The sequence below is a fragment of the Xiphophorus maculatus genome, chromosome 24 (genome assembly GCF_002775205.1).
Source record: "Xiphophorus maculatus strain JP 163 A chromosome 24, X_maculatus-5.0-male, whole genome shotgun sequence".
Classification (NCBI taxonomy): domain Eukaryota; kingdom Metazoa; phylum Chordata; class Actinopteri; order Cyprinodontiformes; family Poeciliidae; genus Xiphophorus; species Xiphophorus maculatus.
In genome coordinates, this window is record NC_036466.1 from 6945674 (window position 1) to 6957858 (window position 12185).

General features: G+C 38.8%; 1 protein-coding gene and 1 long non-coding RNA gene across 2 annotated transcripts; both read right to left on the reverse strand.

The window, feature by feature from the left end:
- Nucleotides 1–1298: 1298 nt before the first annotated feature.
- On the reverse strand, nucleotides 1299–3283 carry LOC111607669. Its single transcript, XR_002752407.1, has 3 exons — nucleotides 2014–3283; nucleotides 1770–1883; nucleotides 1299–1557 (listed from the first exon to the last, which is right to left on the reverse strand). It is a non-coding gene; the product is annotated as an uncharacterized LOC111607669 (long non-coding RNA).
- Nucleotides 3284–4380: 1097 nt separating this feature from the next.
- Nucleotides 4381–10626, reverse strand: LOC111607666 (NLR family CARD domain-containing protein 3-like; the record flags this gene model as incomplete). The annotated part of the gene is made up of 3 exons (XM_023329852.1): nucleotides 9719–10626; nucleotides 8338–8517; nucleotides 4381–4396 (listed from the first exon to the last, which is right to left on the reverse strand). Coding segments are annotated over exons 1-3 (1080 nt in total), but the record flags the coding sequence as incomplete, so codon positions are not given.
- Nucleotides 10627–12185: the final 1559 nt, after the last annotated feature.

Here is a 12185-nt window from a genome sequence, read left to right on the forward strand (position 1 = left end):
AAATATTAACGGCAGGTGGAAATGTAGTTACCTAAAAAAAAAAAAAGTTACATTTTATTCAGTTCAAATCCTTACAAAAATATTAACTGTGGCTAATTTTGAGAATCAAAGTCTGGAAAAACTATAAACATTACGAAAAACATATTTATTAGTGATAAAAGTCAACCAGCTGAGATTTGAGCAGAATAAAACCATCTATAGGGAAAAAAATTATAGTAAAATTAAAAACTCAATGAAGCTTTTAAAAATATTTGAGCACTGTAGTAAACAGAAGATTATTTACATTTTTGGGTTTAACAAGTTACTCACTCTGTACTGCCCTCCTGTGGTGACACACAGTAACTACACACTAAAATCATTCAGACGAGCTTAATGATAAAATTGAATAATGATAAAACTTTGATCGATTATTAGTGAACTGAAGAACAGGCGCTGCTGTTCAGCATCAGAGTTTAGATCCGCAGCTGCTGATAATCAGCTTGTGTGTAAAACAAGCTGCTCCTGGAGCCTGTTAGCATCGTTAGCTCCGCTCAGAGTCTCTGCGGCTGTTTTCAACTCTGTGGAGCTGCTTCTAGTTCACACTGACAGAGAAAACATTGACATGAACCCAGGAGAAGAATCTGCCTTCATTTATCTCACTGGGAACCAGTTATCCCGCTGGTTGGAAGCTGGAAACCAGTTAGCTTCCGCGCTAAACATTCGCATCATTCACAGGAGCGAGTCCTTTTATTTATTTTTATTGGTAACCATGACTACCACGGACCAGTATTGATTGCGGACCTGAGCAATGTGTTCAGTTCCTCTGGTGGCGAAACTTGGTAATTGCAACCATAGACATAATATATGGATAGACGCCTCATGGGCCGCTCTCGCCTATTGGAGCTGACGAGATTTAGGGCGGCCATCTTGGAGCGGTATACCACTCCACTCAGCCTTATATATTTGGCAGGCACAATAAAGGATCAGCGCATTTAATAGATCATAACACGCTGAATAGTAATCACATTGTCACATAATTAAATTTTAGGCATACAGCTATTAAAATTGCATGTATAGGAACGTATAGTTTAGCATATTTAAATAATTTTGGTGGAATACAATGTTTTAAAGTATGACATGTTTTGCAAGATACAACCAAAGATGCAATTTATTCACACACATTATGTATATATTCCGATAATCTCATATATACACACATACACACATGCATACTTATCTGTTGTGACAGTATTTACATATTCATTACATTTTTACACAATCTAATAGCCTTATACATACACACATATATATATATATATATATATATATATATATATATATATATACATACATATAATGCACAAATGCAGAGTAGAATTCAAGCCGTTCTTTGAGTTCTTCAGTAATGAGATTTTTTTCACTCAATTCCCCCAAAAGTGACTTTGCTGTGGTCTTTGCCCTCTTCTCTCTGGCCATGGTGTTTTTCTTGTCCCGCTCCAGATATTCCACTCTTGCCAACGCTCTCTTATGTTTTGCAGTGACAGCGGTAAGAGAAGCTGGCAAAGCATAGCAATGATCCTAAAGACAGAGAGATGGACATCACCCATCACTTAGACATCACTATGGCACACTTTCTTTCAGACGACAGCAGCACTGTGTGTGTCTTCAACTATGTTGGTTTTATTTGTTTTATTTGTGAGAACATTCAACATGAGGGTTAGAAAATAATTTAGATTTTAATATGATCTTGACCATTATGATATGATATTTACAATAGAAAAAATACTCACATCATTAGACTGAGGTTGCAGGTCTGAACTACAAGTTTCTGGGTCATCTTGAGAGGCCACATACTCACTACTTTGGGCTTTTGTGGAGGTTATTGTAGTTCTGTAGTTTTCAACCTTAAATGTAAAAACCTTATGAATATGGACTTCACAGTATATACTACCTGTACATAAACACACATATATCCCTTAAGGCTAACATTATGCACATTTATGAATGCTAATGAACTTTTAATAATGCACCTACTCTTTGAAGGTGAACTGGGAAGCTGAAAATTGATGGTATCACATCAGCTCTCAGTCTGACAATCTGACCTGTTTTGTCAAAATCCTCCGTTTTGAAATGCTCACTGCATAGTACAGATGAATCACTTGCAGTGAATCCATCCCTCCTCAAAGCTATTTCCCACCTCTTCCTCCTCTCTTTATCTTTTGGAAACCTTTAAAACAAAAACGTGATATCTGGGAGTGTGTACACAAAAACATTGTCCGAATGAGGTCCATGTTATTTGCAACGGTTGAAACTAAGGAGCCTTGTTACCTGCTTAAGCTGAGCATTCAGAAAAACGTTACACTCACTATTTTTGACCTTCATATTTTAAAGAACATAAAACTCCAAATTTGATTAAAATTTGTTGATAATGATAATTAAACAAAGCTACTGAAATTGTGAGTAGGCCTGTTTGAAACATATTCCTGTCATCAAATCTCCGGCTGAAGACCGATAGCTAACATTTGCTGTCATTTCGCTGGTGGGCATAAATACAGTACAGTAATATTACATTCACAACATACTAACAATAATATGTCATTCTTACTTCTGAAAAGTTATCCCCCGGTCCCTGACATCAACAGTTCGTAGATTTAAACACGAATAAGCCGAGCAGAACTGAGGCATCTTCTGTTGTTTTGGTTCAGCAAAGTACGAGGGTATACCGCTCTAAGATGGCCGCCGTATTTCCTGCGCCGGAGAGGCCAATGCGGCGTCTACCCTTATATTATGTCTATGATTGCAACTACAATAAAGTTGGAAAAATTACAAATACGTTTCCTGTGCGATCTTTCAAAATAAAACACAGGGAAGTAAAATAACTACTGTTATAGTTTGAAGCAGCTTAACTAAGAAACTTGGAGGAAAAACAATATCGATTAATTAAATGATTGTCATGTATTTTATTTAAGCAACTTCAGTCTAAATAATGCAAAAATAAGCTGTTGCCTTAAATTAGAAGCTTACAAAATTATCAGATCAACTGAAATGGATGTTTTTGATTTTATTAAAAGAAACTGTCAAACAAAAGATACAAACTTAAAATATATGAGTACAATAAGCTAAATAGCATGGAGGAATAAAATAAAGTAGTTACTATAATAACTATACAAAACTTAATTACTTAAATATATTTAGAATGACTATTAGATAGATCCAGTTCTATCTAATAGTTCTAAACTGGTTAAACTGGTTTCTCTGATGGAAGCTGAAGTTTCTCTGCAGTTTCCAGTAAAGCATCTTTTTATCTGTGGAGCTTTGAGGAACATTTTCATGTCAGCAGAAGGAAGAAGCAGCAGAGAAAAGAGGTTTGAAGTGTCTTTCATGGCTTCAAAGCTGAACTGAAAATGATTCCCATGTTTCCATTCTCAGACCATTTCTGGTTCCAGGATGAAAATGAATCAGAGAGAAAAAAGATCAACTTTCCAGTTGAATCCAGTTCAGATCAAAACTCCATGAAGCCTCTAAATTGAGCCCAGTTTGAATTGGATCTTTATTGATCCAAAGAGACAAACAATATCAGACACTAAATGACAGACACGAGAAAATAAACGGGAGGAAAACCTTGGAGGTCAGAGGTCATCATCATGATCCAGTCAGAGTCTCTTTAGACTCAAACTGCTGCAGCTTCAACCTCTGAGGATCAGCAGGACACTGAGACCATTTTCTACTTCACAGAGATCAGAACCTGCAGAGAGAAGAAGGAAGGAGAGAGCAGATCAGTGAGTGTTTCCAGCCTCTCTCCAGCAGCAGTCAGTGACGCAGCACATCCACTAGATGGTTTCCAGGCTGCAGTCAGACTGATCTCAGAGCTGTGACCAAGATGAACCTGATCAGTTGTTTCCTGTTGAACTGAGAGAACAAACAGATCTGAGATCAGATCTGCTGCTGCCACAGTTTGATGGATGAGGACCACTGTCTCTAGACATGTTGGACGGCTGGATGCTGGAGTCCAGCTGGACTTCCTGGAGACATGGACACAGCAACAACACTCATCTTCACACCAACACAAACGCAGGAACACAGCAAGCTGCTGCTCCTCTGATTGGCTGATTGCTGTCTCTGTGTCCAATCAGGAAGCCTGAACCATTCTCCTCCCACTGAGAAGCGGCAGCTTTACTGGGAACACTGGATCTTTGCTTTGATGCTAACTGGGTTTAGTTCAATATGCTGACAGCAGCTGGACTCACTACAAACATTTACTTACTCTACAGTCTTTACAAGATTCTTCAGCTGCTGAACATCTGAATCCTTCAGGTTGTTTTCTCTCAGGTCCAGTTCTGTCAGACGGGTCGGGTTGGACTTCAGAGTTGAGGTCAAATAATCACAGCTGATCTTTGACAAACTGCAGTCCCACAATCTGAATAAAGAATAAAAGATGTGAGCTGAAGCCAACAGGATGCAGGTTAACCAGTCCAACAGAACCAGTTAAAGATTCTCATCAATATTAATGCCAACAAGCTGCTGCTTCAATAAAGACCTGCTGACTTCAGAACCAGAACCAGAACCAGAACCTGGTACTGGGTCATGTTGTGTTGGAGGATTTTAGTCAGTAAAATCATTCCAGGTTCTGATCAAAGTGTTGAAGCATCAATCATTGATTATTGATTTGTTCCTGTCAGATTCCAGGAATTCACTTTTCTAGACTGGGTTGAATGACCTTTGACCTGCTTCACATGAGGGGATTTCTACACACTGGGGGTCCGAATGCTGTCCTGTTCTGACCTCAGATCAGCAGGTCCAACTCAGTTACACAGAGGGACTAAATTAAACTCTGGATCCAAGTCCAGGAACAAACTCAGAAAATATTTATTAGAACAGAAGAAATTAATTTGATTTATGATCAATTATATATAATTATTCACAGAAATATCAATAACTATATAATTACATACATCAATATCTTCAGTCTGCAGTCTTCAGTCTGTAGAAAACCACAGAGCTCCTTCACTCCAGAACCTTCCAGGTTGGTTTTGTACAGGTCCAGTTCTGTCAGATGGGTCGGGTTGGACTTCAGAGCTGAGAACAGAGAAGTCCAGCTGGTCTCTGACAAACTGCAGCCCCTCAATCTGAATAAAGAATAAAAGATGTGAGCTGAAGCCAACAGGATGCAGGTTAAAACTGAAATATGAACAAATAAATAATAAAAATGTAGAAAATTAATTTCCCTGAATGTAAAAGAAACATGATGAACTGATTCTAACATCTGATCCAGTCAAACTGGTTTAAAGAGTCCAAACCAGCAGAACCAGAACATTTGATCAAAAGAAACTCAAAGTTTTCTATCAGCCTGGATGAGTTGAGCTATTTCTGCTGGTTCCTGATCATCAGCTGGAGACCCGACTTGGTAACTGGATCAGAACCACTCAGTTTCTTCATTAATGGCCTTGGGTTCTTATTAAAGCTGCTGAAAGCCCATGGAGGCAGGCACGTGCAGAGGGGGGTGCTGGGGGTGCTTGAGCACCTGCCCTTTTTGCTCCTTGCCCTAAAGTGCCCTTTTGGTCCAATTTTTTTTTTTGTTTTTTTTTTTAAAGTTAATTTCCCAAGCCCTCCTCTGATATGTACTAAAATTATTATTTTTTGTTGTTGTTGTTTTTATTTAAAGAAAAACAACATAATAAGCCCTTTGGGTCACCTTGTTACCTTTGACCTTTTGTCCGTGACGCATGACGCAGCTGCCTCCCGCTCAGTCAGTGAGACTGCGCAGTAGCTTACTGCGGAGCTCAACGTGGAGGAGGAAGGAAGGAAAAGTAAGGAAAAACTGTTCTTATCTATCGATTCAGTATTTTATCATACAGACATTAGGCTGTTGTTGTTGTCCTATTAGCTAGCTGTTAGCTAACGAGTTTGGTAGCAAAGCAAGATAACTAAAAAGCTTCTTCCCTGTATCGCTAATGATAGCGGTCATTCTTCATTATTGCTGATGGGGCCACATCAACGATCCAAAACCGATCATCTCTCTATAATGAATATATGTCCGATTATCTAATTTCCTTTGCTGCATAATGTATATTAATTGCATTTATTCTGGCATTAGGTTAATGTATCTTGAAGGGGAATAGAATTTACAAAACTGCTTGAATTATAATGATTTATTTTTTTTAAACAAAAAGTTTTATTTTAATTTTTTTAATTAAATAACTAAATTTTGTCTTGTTAACTTAAAAAGTTCTTTGCAAAACAAACTTTTATTTGCACACATCAGAATTCTTTTGTTGCAATTTTTGGCCCTGCCCACGACGTCATGTGAGAAGCAAGCAAAACTTTGAATCACAAACAAAAACTTACAATAGCAAGAAAAGATTTATGACATGAGCAAATAAGTTTGTTCACAAATAATTTTTCTCACTTTGAGACATAAATCTCTGATTTTAATTTAAATAAAAAAAATTTTAAGCAAAACTTTTGTTTAAAAATTGTTTCAATTCAAAATGTATTGATCACAATTGTATTTTATTTAATTGAGGTTATTATTATATTTTTAATAGAATAATTGTGAAACATATTGAGCTCCACAGCAGAGGCCTCCTTTTCTCTGAAATTAATATTATGTTGTGCTAAGGACTGAAAAACATATTGGTTTAAACACAAAGGTAAATAATTGGTAGTGTGGTTAATACAGTGTTCTTATCATAATTCATTATGTTTTGCTTTTTTCAGTTCAAAGATGCCACGTAAAGAAAGACGGCAGAAACAAAAAAGAAAAGAATTGATAGATGCAGCAAAAGGTAGTGGATTGTTGACCGACTGGGTCAGAACGAGTACTGCAGGTACGAACAAAAAAAAAAAATGTTCTTAACATTATCAACATGTAACCTTTGGTAGTGAACAATATATTTAATATTACAGGGCATCTGTTGTGTTTTTCTTATGCTAAGATGTACTAAATTTAGGTGTAGAATAATGATTAGTTTGTTTCTTGCTCCCAGATGGACAGAAGGAAAGTGATAGATCAGAGGAGGAGACAAAAATGCAGTCAACAACACAGGAAGACAGGCAAGGAGAGGGACAACAGTCAGAAATCAAAGACACAGAAATGCAGTCAACACAGGAAGACAGGCAAGGAGAGGGACAACAGTCAGAAATAAACACTATGGATGAAAATGCAGAGCAACAAGTCAGAGAAGCCATTCATATTTTTAATGGACCTTCCACACCCAAATGACCCAGCACATGTCTTGCAATTCAACATAAAATATGATGAAGCATTTATCCAAAATTGTGTAAACCAAGGACCATGCCAACCAGAGCTGTCATTTCCTAAAAATGAAGAAGGAAGGTCTTTTCAGAATAAATGGTATAAGAGTAACCCATGGCTGGAGTATTCTCCCAGTTTAAATTCCATGTTTTGTTTTAGCTGTCGTGTTTTTTTGAATGAAGAAAAGCACATGTTCCGCAAATCATGGAAGACAATAGGATTAAACAGATGGAACAAAGCATTACAGAAAATTAAAGAGCACAGTGGATCATATGCATAGTGTTATGCTCCATATAGAGTTTTTCCTTAGCTTATATTGTATGTCTCACAATTTTGTAATTTATCATTTTTATTAAGCTCTGAAAGCTGTGTGGTTTTGTTAATAGTCTTTCCTAGAATGCGGTTAGATGTGCCCTTTTTTTTTTTTTGAGCACCTGCCCTTTCAGTGGTCTCTGCACGGGCCTGCATGGAGGCCATTATTTCCTAAGGAGACGTGACTTGATGAAGCATCATCACAGAGACGAGGCTCCAACCGACTGACAGCTGTCAGACTGAAGAGGACGGTTCCTCTCTGACCCGGCCCAACAGAACCACAGCTTCAGGACAAAGCTGAGGAACCTGCTGCTGCTGCAAACCTCACTTTCATTCATTTCATCTAGATTTGCTTTTCTACAATCAGTCATTTCTTAGATTTGGTCATTAATGATGATTTGAACTTGTCAGTGTTTGTGGCTCGACTCTGGAGGAACAACATTTCATTCTGGATGTAAAGATGAGAATCAGAAATGAGAAATAAAACAATCTGAATCTTTACCAAACCAAACTGAAACATCTCCATCATTAATTTACATCATTTGAATTATTTTACTCATTTTGTTCATCAGTAAAAAACATTTTAATGTAAAAAACTGAAAAACAAAGTTCAATAATCTCAAAGTCTGAAATAAGAAAAAAATAATATATAAGGTAAAAAGTTTTAGAGATTTTATTCTGACATTTAAACAGGTTGTTATGAAATAAAATATATTAGAATAAAAGCATTAATTAAACTAATGTTTAAAGTATAAATGAATGATTTTATTGTATAAATAAAGAAAACAAACCTCAGATTCTTCACTTTACTGACTGAACTCTCCAGGATCTCAACCAGAGGCTTCAGATCAGAGTCTCCACAACCATTTATGTCGATCTGATTTATTTCCAGTTCAGTCAGATCTGGGTTGGACTTCAGAGCCGAGGCCAAAACTTCACAATCATAATTTTGGAGCCACCAGTCACCAAGTCTGTGATTATAGAAGAAATAAATTCAGTTCTAATGAAATCAATCTGGATCATAAACAGACTAAAATATGATAACAGTGATGTCATCATCTGATCAACATCTGATCTCCAATTTACTGAGTTTGACCCCACAGAGAATCTGTGCAGTTCCTGGTTAAAGTCCAGGTTCTGGTTCTGGTTCTGGTCCAGGCTTCATGTCCTCAGACCTTCAGCTGCAGTCAGATGTTGAAGATCTTCTATCATCTGTGAAGGAAAGTTCAGTTTTCTCTGCAGCATCTGATGGAGCTGCAGCATCAGAGCCTCAAAGGAGCTGAAGCAGCTGATGAAGAGGCTGACTGAGCTGATGAAGGAAACTCCTGGAGATGATGGAGAGGAGGAGGAACTGCTCACAGCTCGGACTTGGACTAGACCGTTTGGCTCAGAGGAACAAAGGTTTGGATGTCAGAAGAAATTGTTGCTAAACTCTTAAAGAGCTGAAGACCAAAACAGAGCGTTTGGGTCCAGCAGCATTTTTCCTGGTGAAGCAGTGAAAGTTCTCCAGTAACTAGAAGAGGCTGGGATGTCTAAAGAGTTGAAGCTCATGTCTCTCCAGGTCTTCATGGCTAACAGCTTCAACAAAAGCTGCAGATGAAGAGTTGATGAGGAAAATGGTTCCAGCTCTGGAAGCAGAGTTCTCAGAGCTTTGGGAGGATCTGACAGAAACTAGGACTTTTTCTGGAGCCAGACAACAATCACCACATTTTGCTCTCATTTACAAACTCAGAGGAAACTAGTGGGAGGAGGAGAAGTTGGTTCACTAAGTTTCTAACTGGTTTCCATGACAACAGCAGCAATTATTGGGGTTATTTTAAAGTGTCCATCAAACCTAAACAGTGATTTTATAATTTAAAAAAAGACAAAGATCCTAAAAGGAGTAGCGGCTCAATGATTGAAGAGGAGTTTAAAGTGTAAAAGTCTCTCTGGCTGATTGGATCTTTCAGACAAAATAGATTTTTTTCTAGAGTTCAGGGTTTTCTATTCATTTAAACATGAAAACTGATAAAAAGATAAATATTTTTAAAATGATCAAAATGTCTAAAACCAGAAGCTGCAGCTGTCCTGGATGAGCTGAATGTTTAGATGGTTGAATGGCTGAAATAGTCCAGAGGATGAAGGAAGAAGTTAAAGACCAAAATTTCACACAATGAAAACATCTGGACTCACCGAGCCTTTCTGCAGTTCCTCACAGCTGGAACCAGTCTCCGTCGTCCATAAGCTGATGTGTTGTACTTCTCCAGGTCCAACTCATCCAGAACCTCTGACATCTGCAGCATGAAGGCCAGAGCTGAACAGTCAGTCTCTGAGAGCTGCTTCCCTGAATCCAGCAGCCGTTGGATCTCCTGATAAAATGAGACGTCGTTCATCTCCACCAGACAGTAGAAGATGTTGATGATTCTGTCAGGAGAGATTTCATCAGTGTTCATCTCCTTCAGGTTGGTGATGATTCTCTGGATGGTTTCTGGACTGTTCTCTGTCTGACCCAGCAGATCTTCTAAGAGTCTCTGGTTGGACTCCACAGTGAGACCATGAAGGAAGCGGACAAACAGGTCCAGGTGGCCATTTTCACTGATGAGGGATTTCTCCATGACTTTCTTCATGAACTCATCTAGAGATGTTTCTCTGTATTTTTCTCCCAGAAACGTCTTGATCACCTCTGACTTCCTGCTGGTGAAACAGTGGAGCATGTAGACTGCAGCCAGAAACTCCTGGATGCTCAGATGAACAAAGGAGTAGACGGAGATGTCGCACGTCCCTCTCTCTCTTTTAAACATTTCAGTGAACACTCCTGAGAACAACGCAGCATCTTTGATGTTGATGCCGCACTTTTTGAGCTCTTTGTCATAGAAGATCAGGTTTCCCTCCAGCAGCTGCTCAAAAGCCAGTTTTCCTAGAGACTCAATCAGCTTCTTGTTCTCTGGACTCCAGATTGATCTTGTCTTTTTTCCTCCATCATACTTTTCCTTCTTGATTGCGAAGTTAACCTCCAGGAATGCTATGTACATCTCAGTCAGAGTCTTTGGCAGTTTTTCTCCCTCTCTGGTCATCATCACATCCTCCAGAACTTTAGCAGTGATCCAGCAGAAAACTGGGATGTGACACATGATGTGGAGACTTTTTGATTTCTGGATGTGGGAGATGATCCTGCTGGCCTTCTCTTCATCATCTCTGAATCTCTTCCTGAAGTACTCCTCCTTCTGGGGGTCAGTGAGCCCTCTGACCTCTGTTGCCATGCCAACACACTCAGCAGGGATCTGATTGGCTGCTGCAGGTCGTGTGGTTATCCAGAGGAGAGCAGAGGGAAGCAGTTTCCTCCTGATGAGGTTTGTCACCAGAACATCCACTGAGCTGGACTCTGTAACATCAGTCAGGATCGGATTGTTCTTGAAATTCAGAGTAAATCGACTTTCATCCAGACCATCAAAGATGAACAGAACCTGGAACGTTTCAAAGCTGCTGATTTCTTTGGTTTTAGAAAATAATTTATGAATCAGTCCTAATAAGTTGAACTTTTCTTCTTTCAACATATTCAGCTCTCTGAAAGTGAATGGAAATATGAAATCAATGTTCTGGTTGGTTTTGCCTTCAGCCCAGTCCAGAGTGAACTTCTGTGTTAACAGTGTTTTCCCAATGCCAGCCACTCCCATGGTCATCACTGTTCTGATTGGTTCATCACTTCCAGGTGGGACTTTAAAGATGTCTTCTCTTCTGATTGTTTCTTGTTTCCTGGATGTTGTTTCAATGTGTCTGACCTCATGTTCCTGGTTGACCTCTCTAGTTAACCCCTCTGTGATGTGGAGCTCTGTGTAGATCTGGTTCAGAACGGTTTGATTTCCAGCTTCAGCGACGCCTTCAGAGAGACTCTGGAACTTCTTCTTCAGAAACTCTTTAAGGTCAGGCTGATACTGACCAACAATATCTGAAAAGAGAGAGAAAAACAAACAAGATAAAAACAATTTGCAATATTCTAACAAGTAACTGGACTAATAAAGTGGCCAGTTTGGTTCTTCTTCATAAACTTCTATGAAAGAAACATAATTCAATAATTAGAGAAAACTCAATGAAAGTTATTCAACGTCAGTCTCAGGGCCGGCACAAGGCGTAAGCAAACTAAGCAGCCGCTGTTAAAAAGAGGATAATTTAACGTTAACTTTGGACAAAGCGTTTGGCTCTTTCCTCTTTTAATCTTCCCGGGATCCTCGGCGAGTGACGTTCTCCGCTAGTGACGCTCTCAGTGGGCGACGTGCAGCGACAAGGAAACCACAACACTGCGTGTTGACGTCACAGATCACAGAGTTTAATCTCATACAAAGCAATCAACAACAAAGCTGCAGAGGAACAGAGATATGCATTCTTTACCTTGAGAGAAAAAAATAGAGAAATAGAAAAACAAAGGAAAGGCAAAGACGCGTCTTTGGAGAAAGCTTATGCCAAAAAGCAAAACAGTGGTAGCATTCTGAAAATTTAGTGGTGACACCAAATTTTATACTAAGTGGGTGTTTTCCTATTTAATATATGCACTCAAGGCGTTCCTCTAGTTGACCAACTGGAAACTCCCTTAAGCACTCAGAGAACTTCCCCTAATTTATGGCAAGATCAAAAGGCCATCTGTTCTCTGGCACCACAAAAGAGC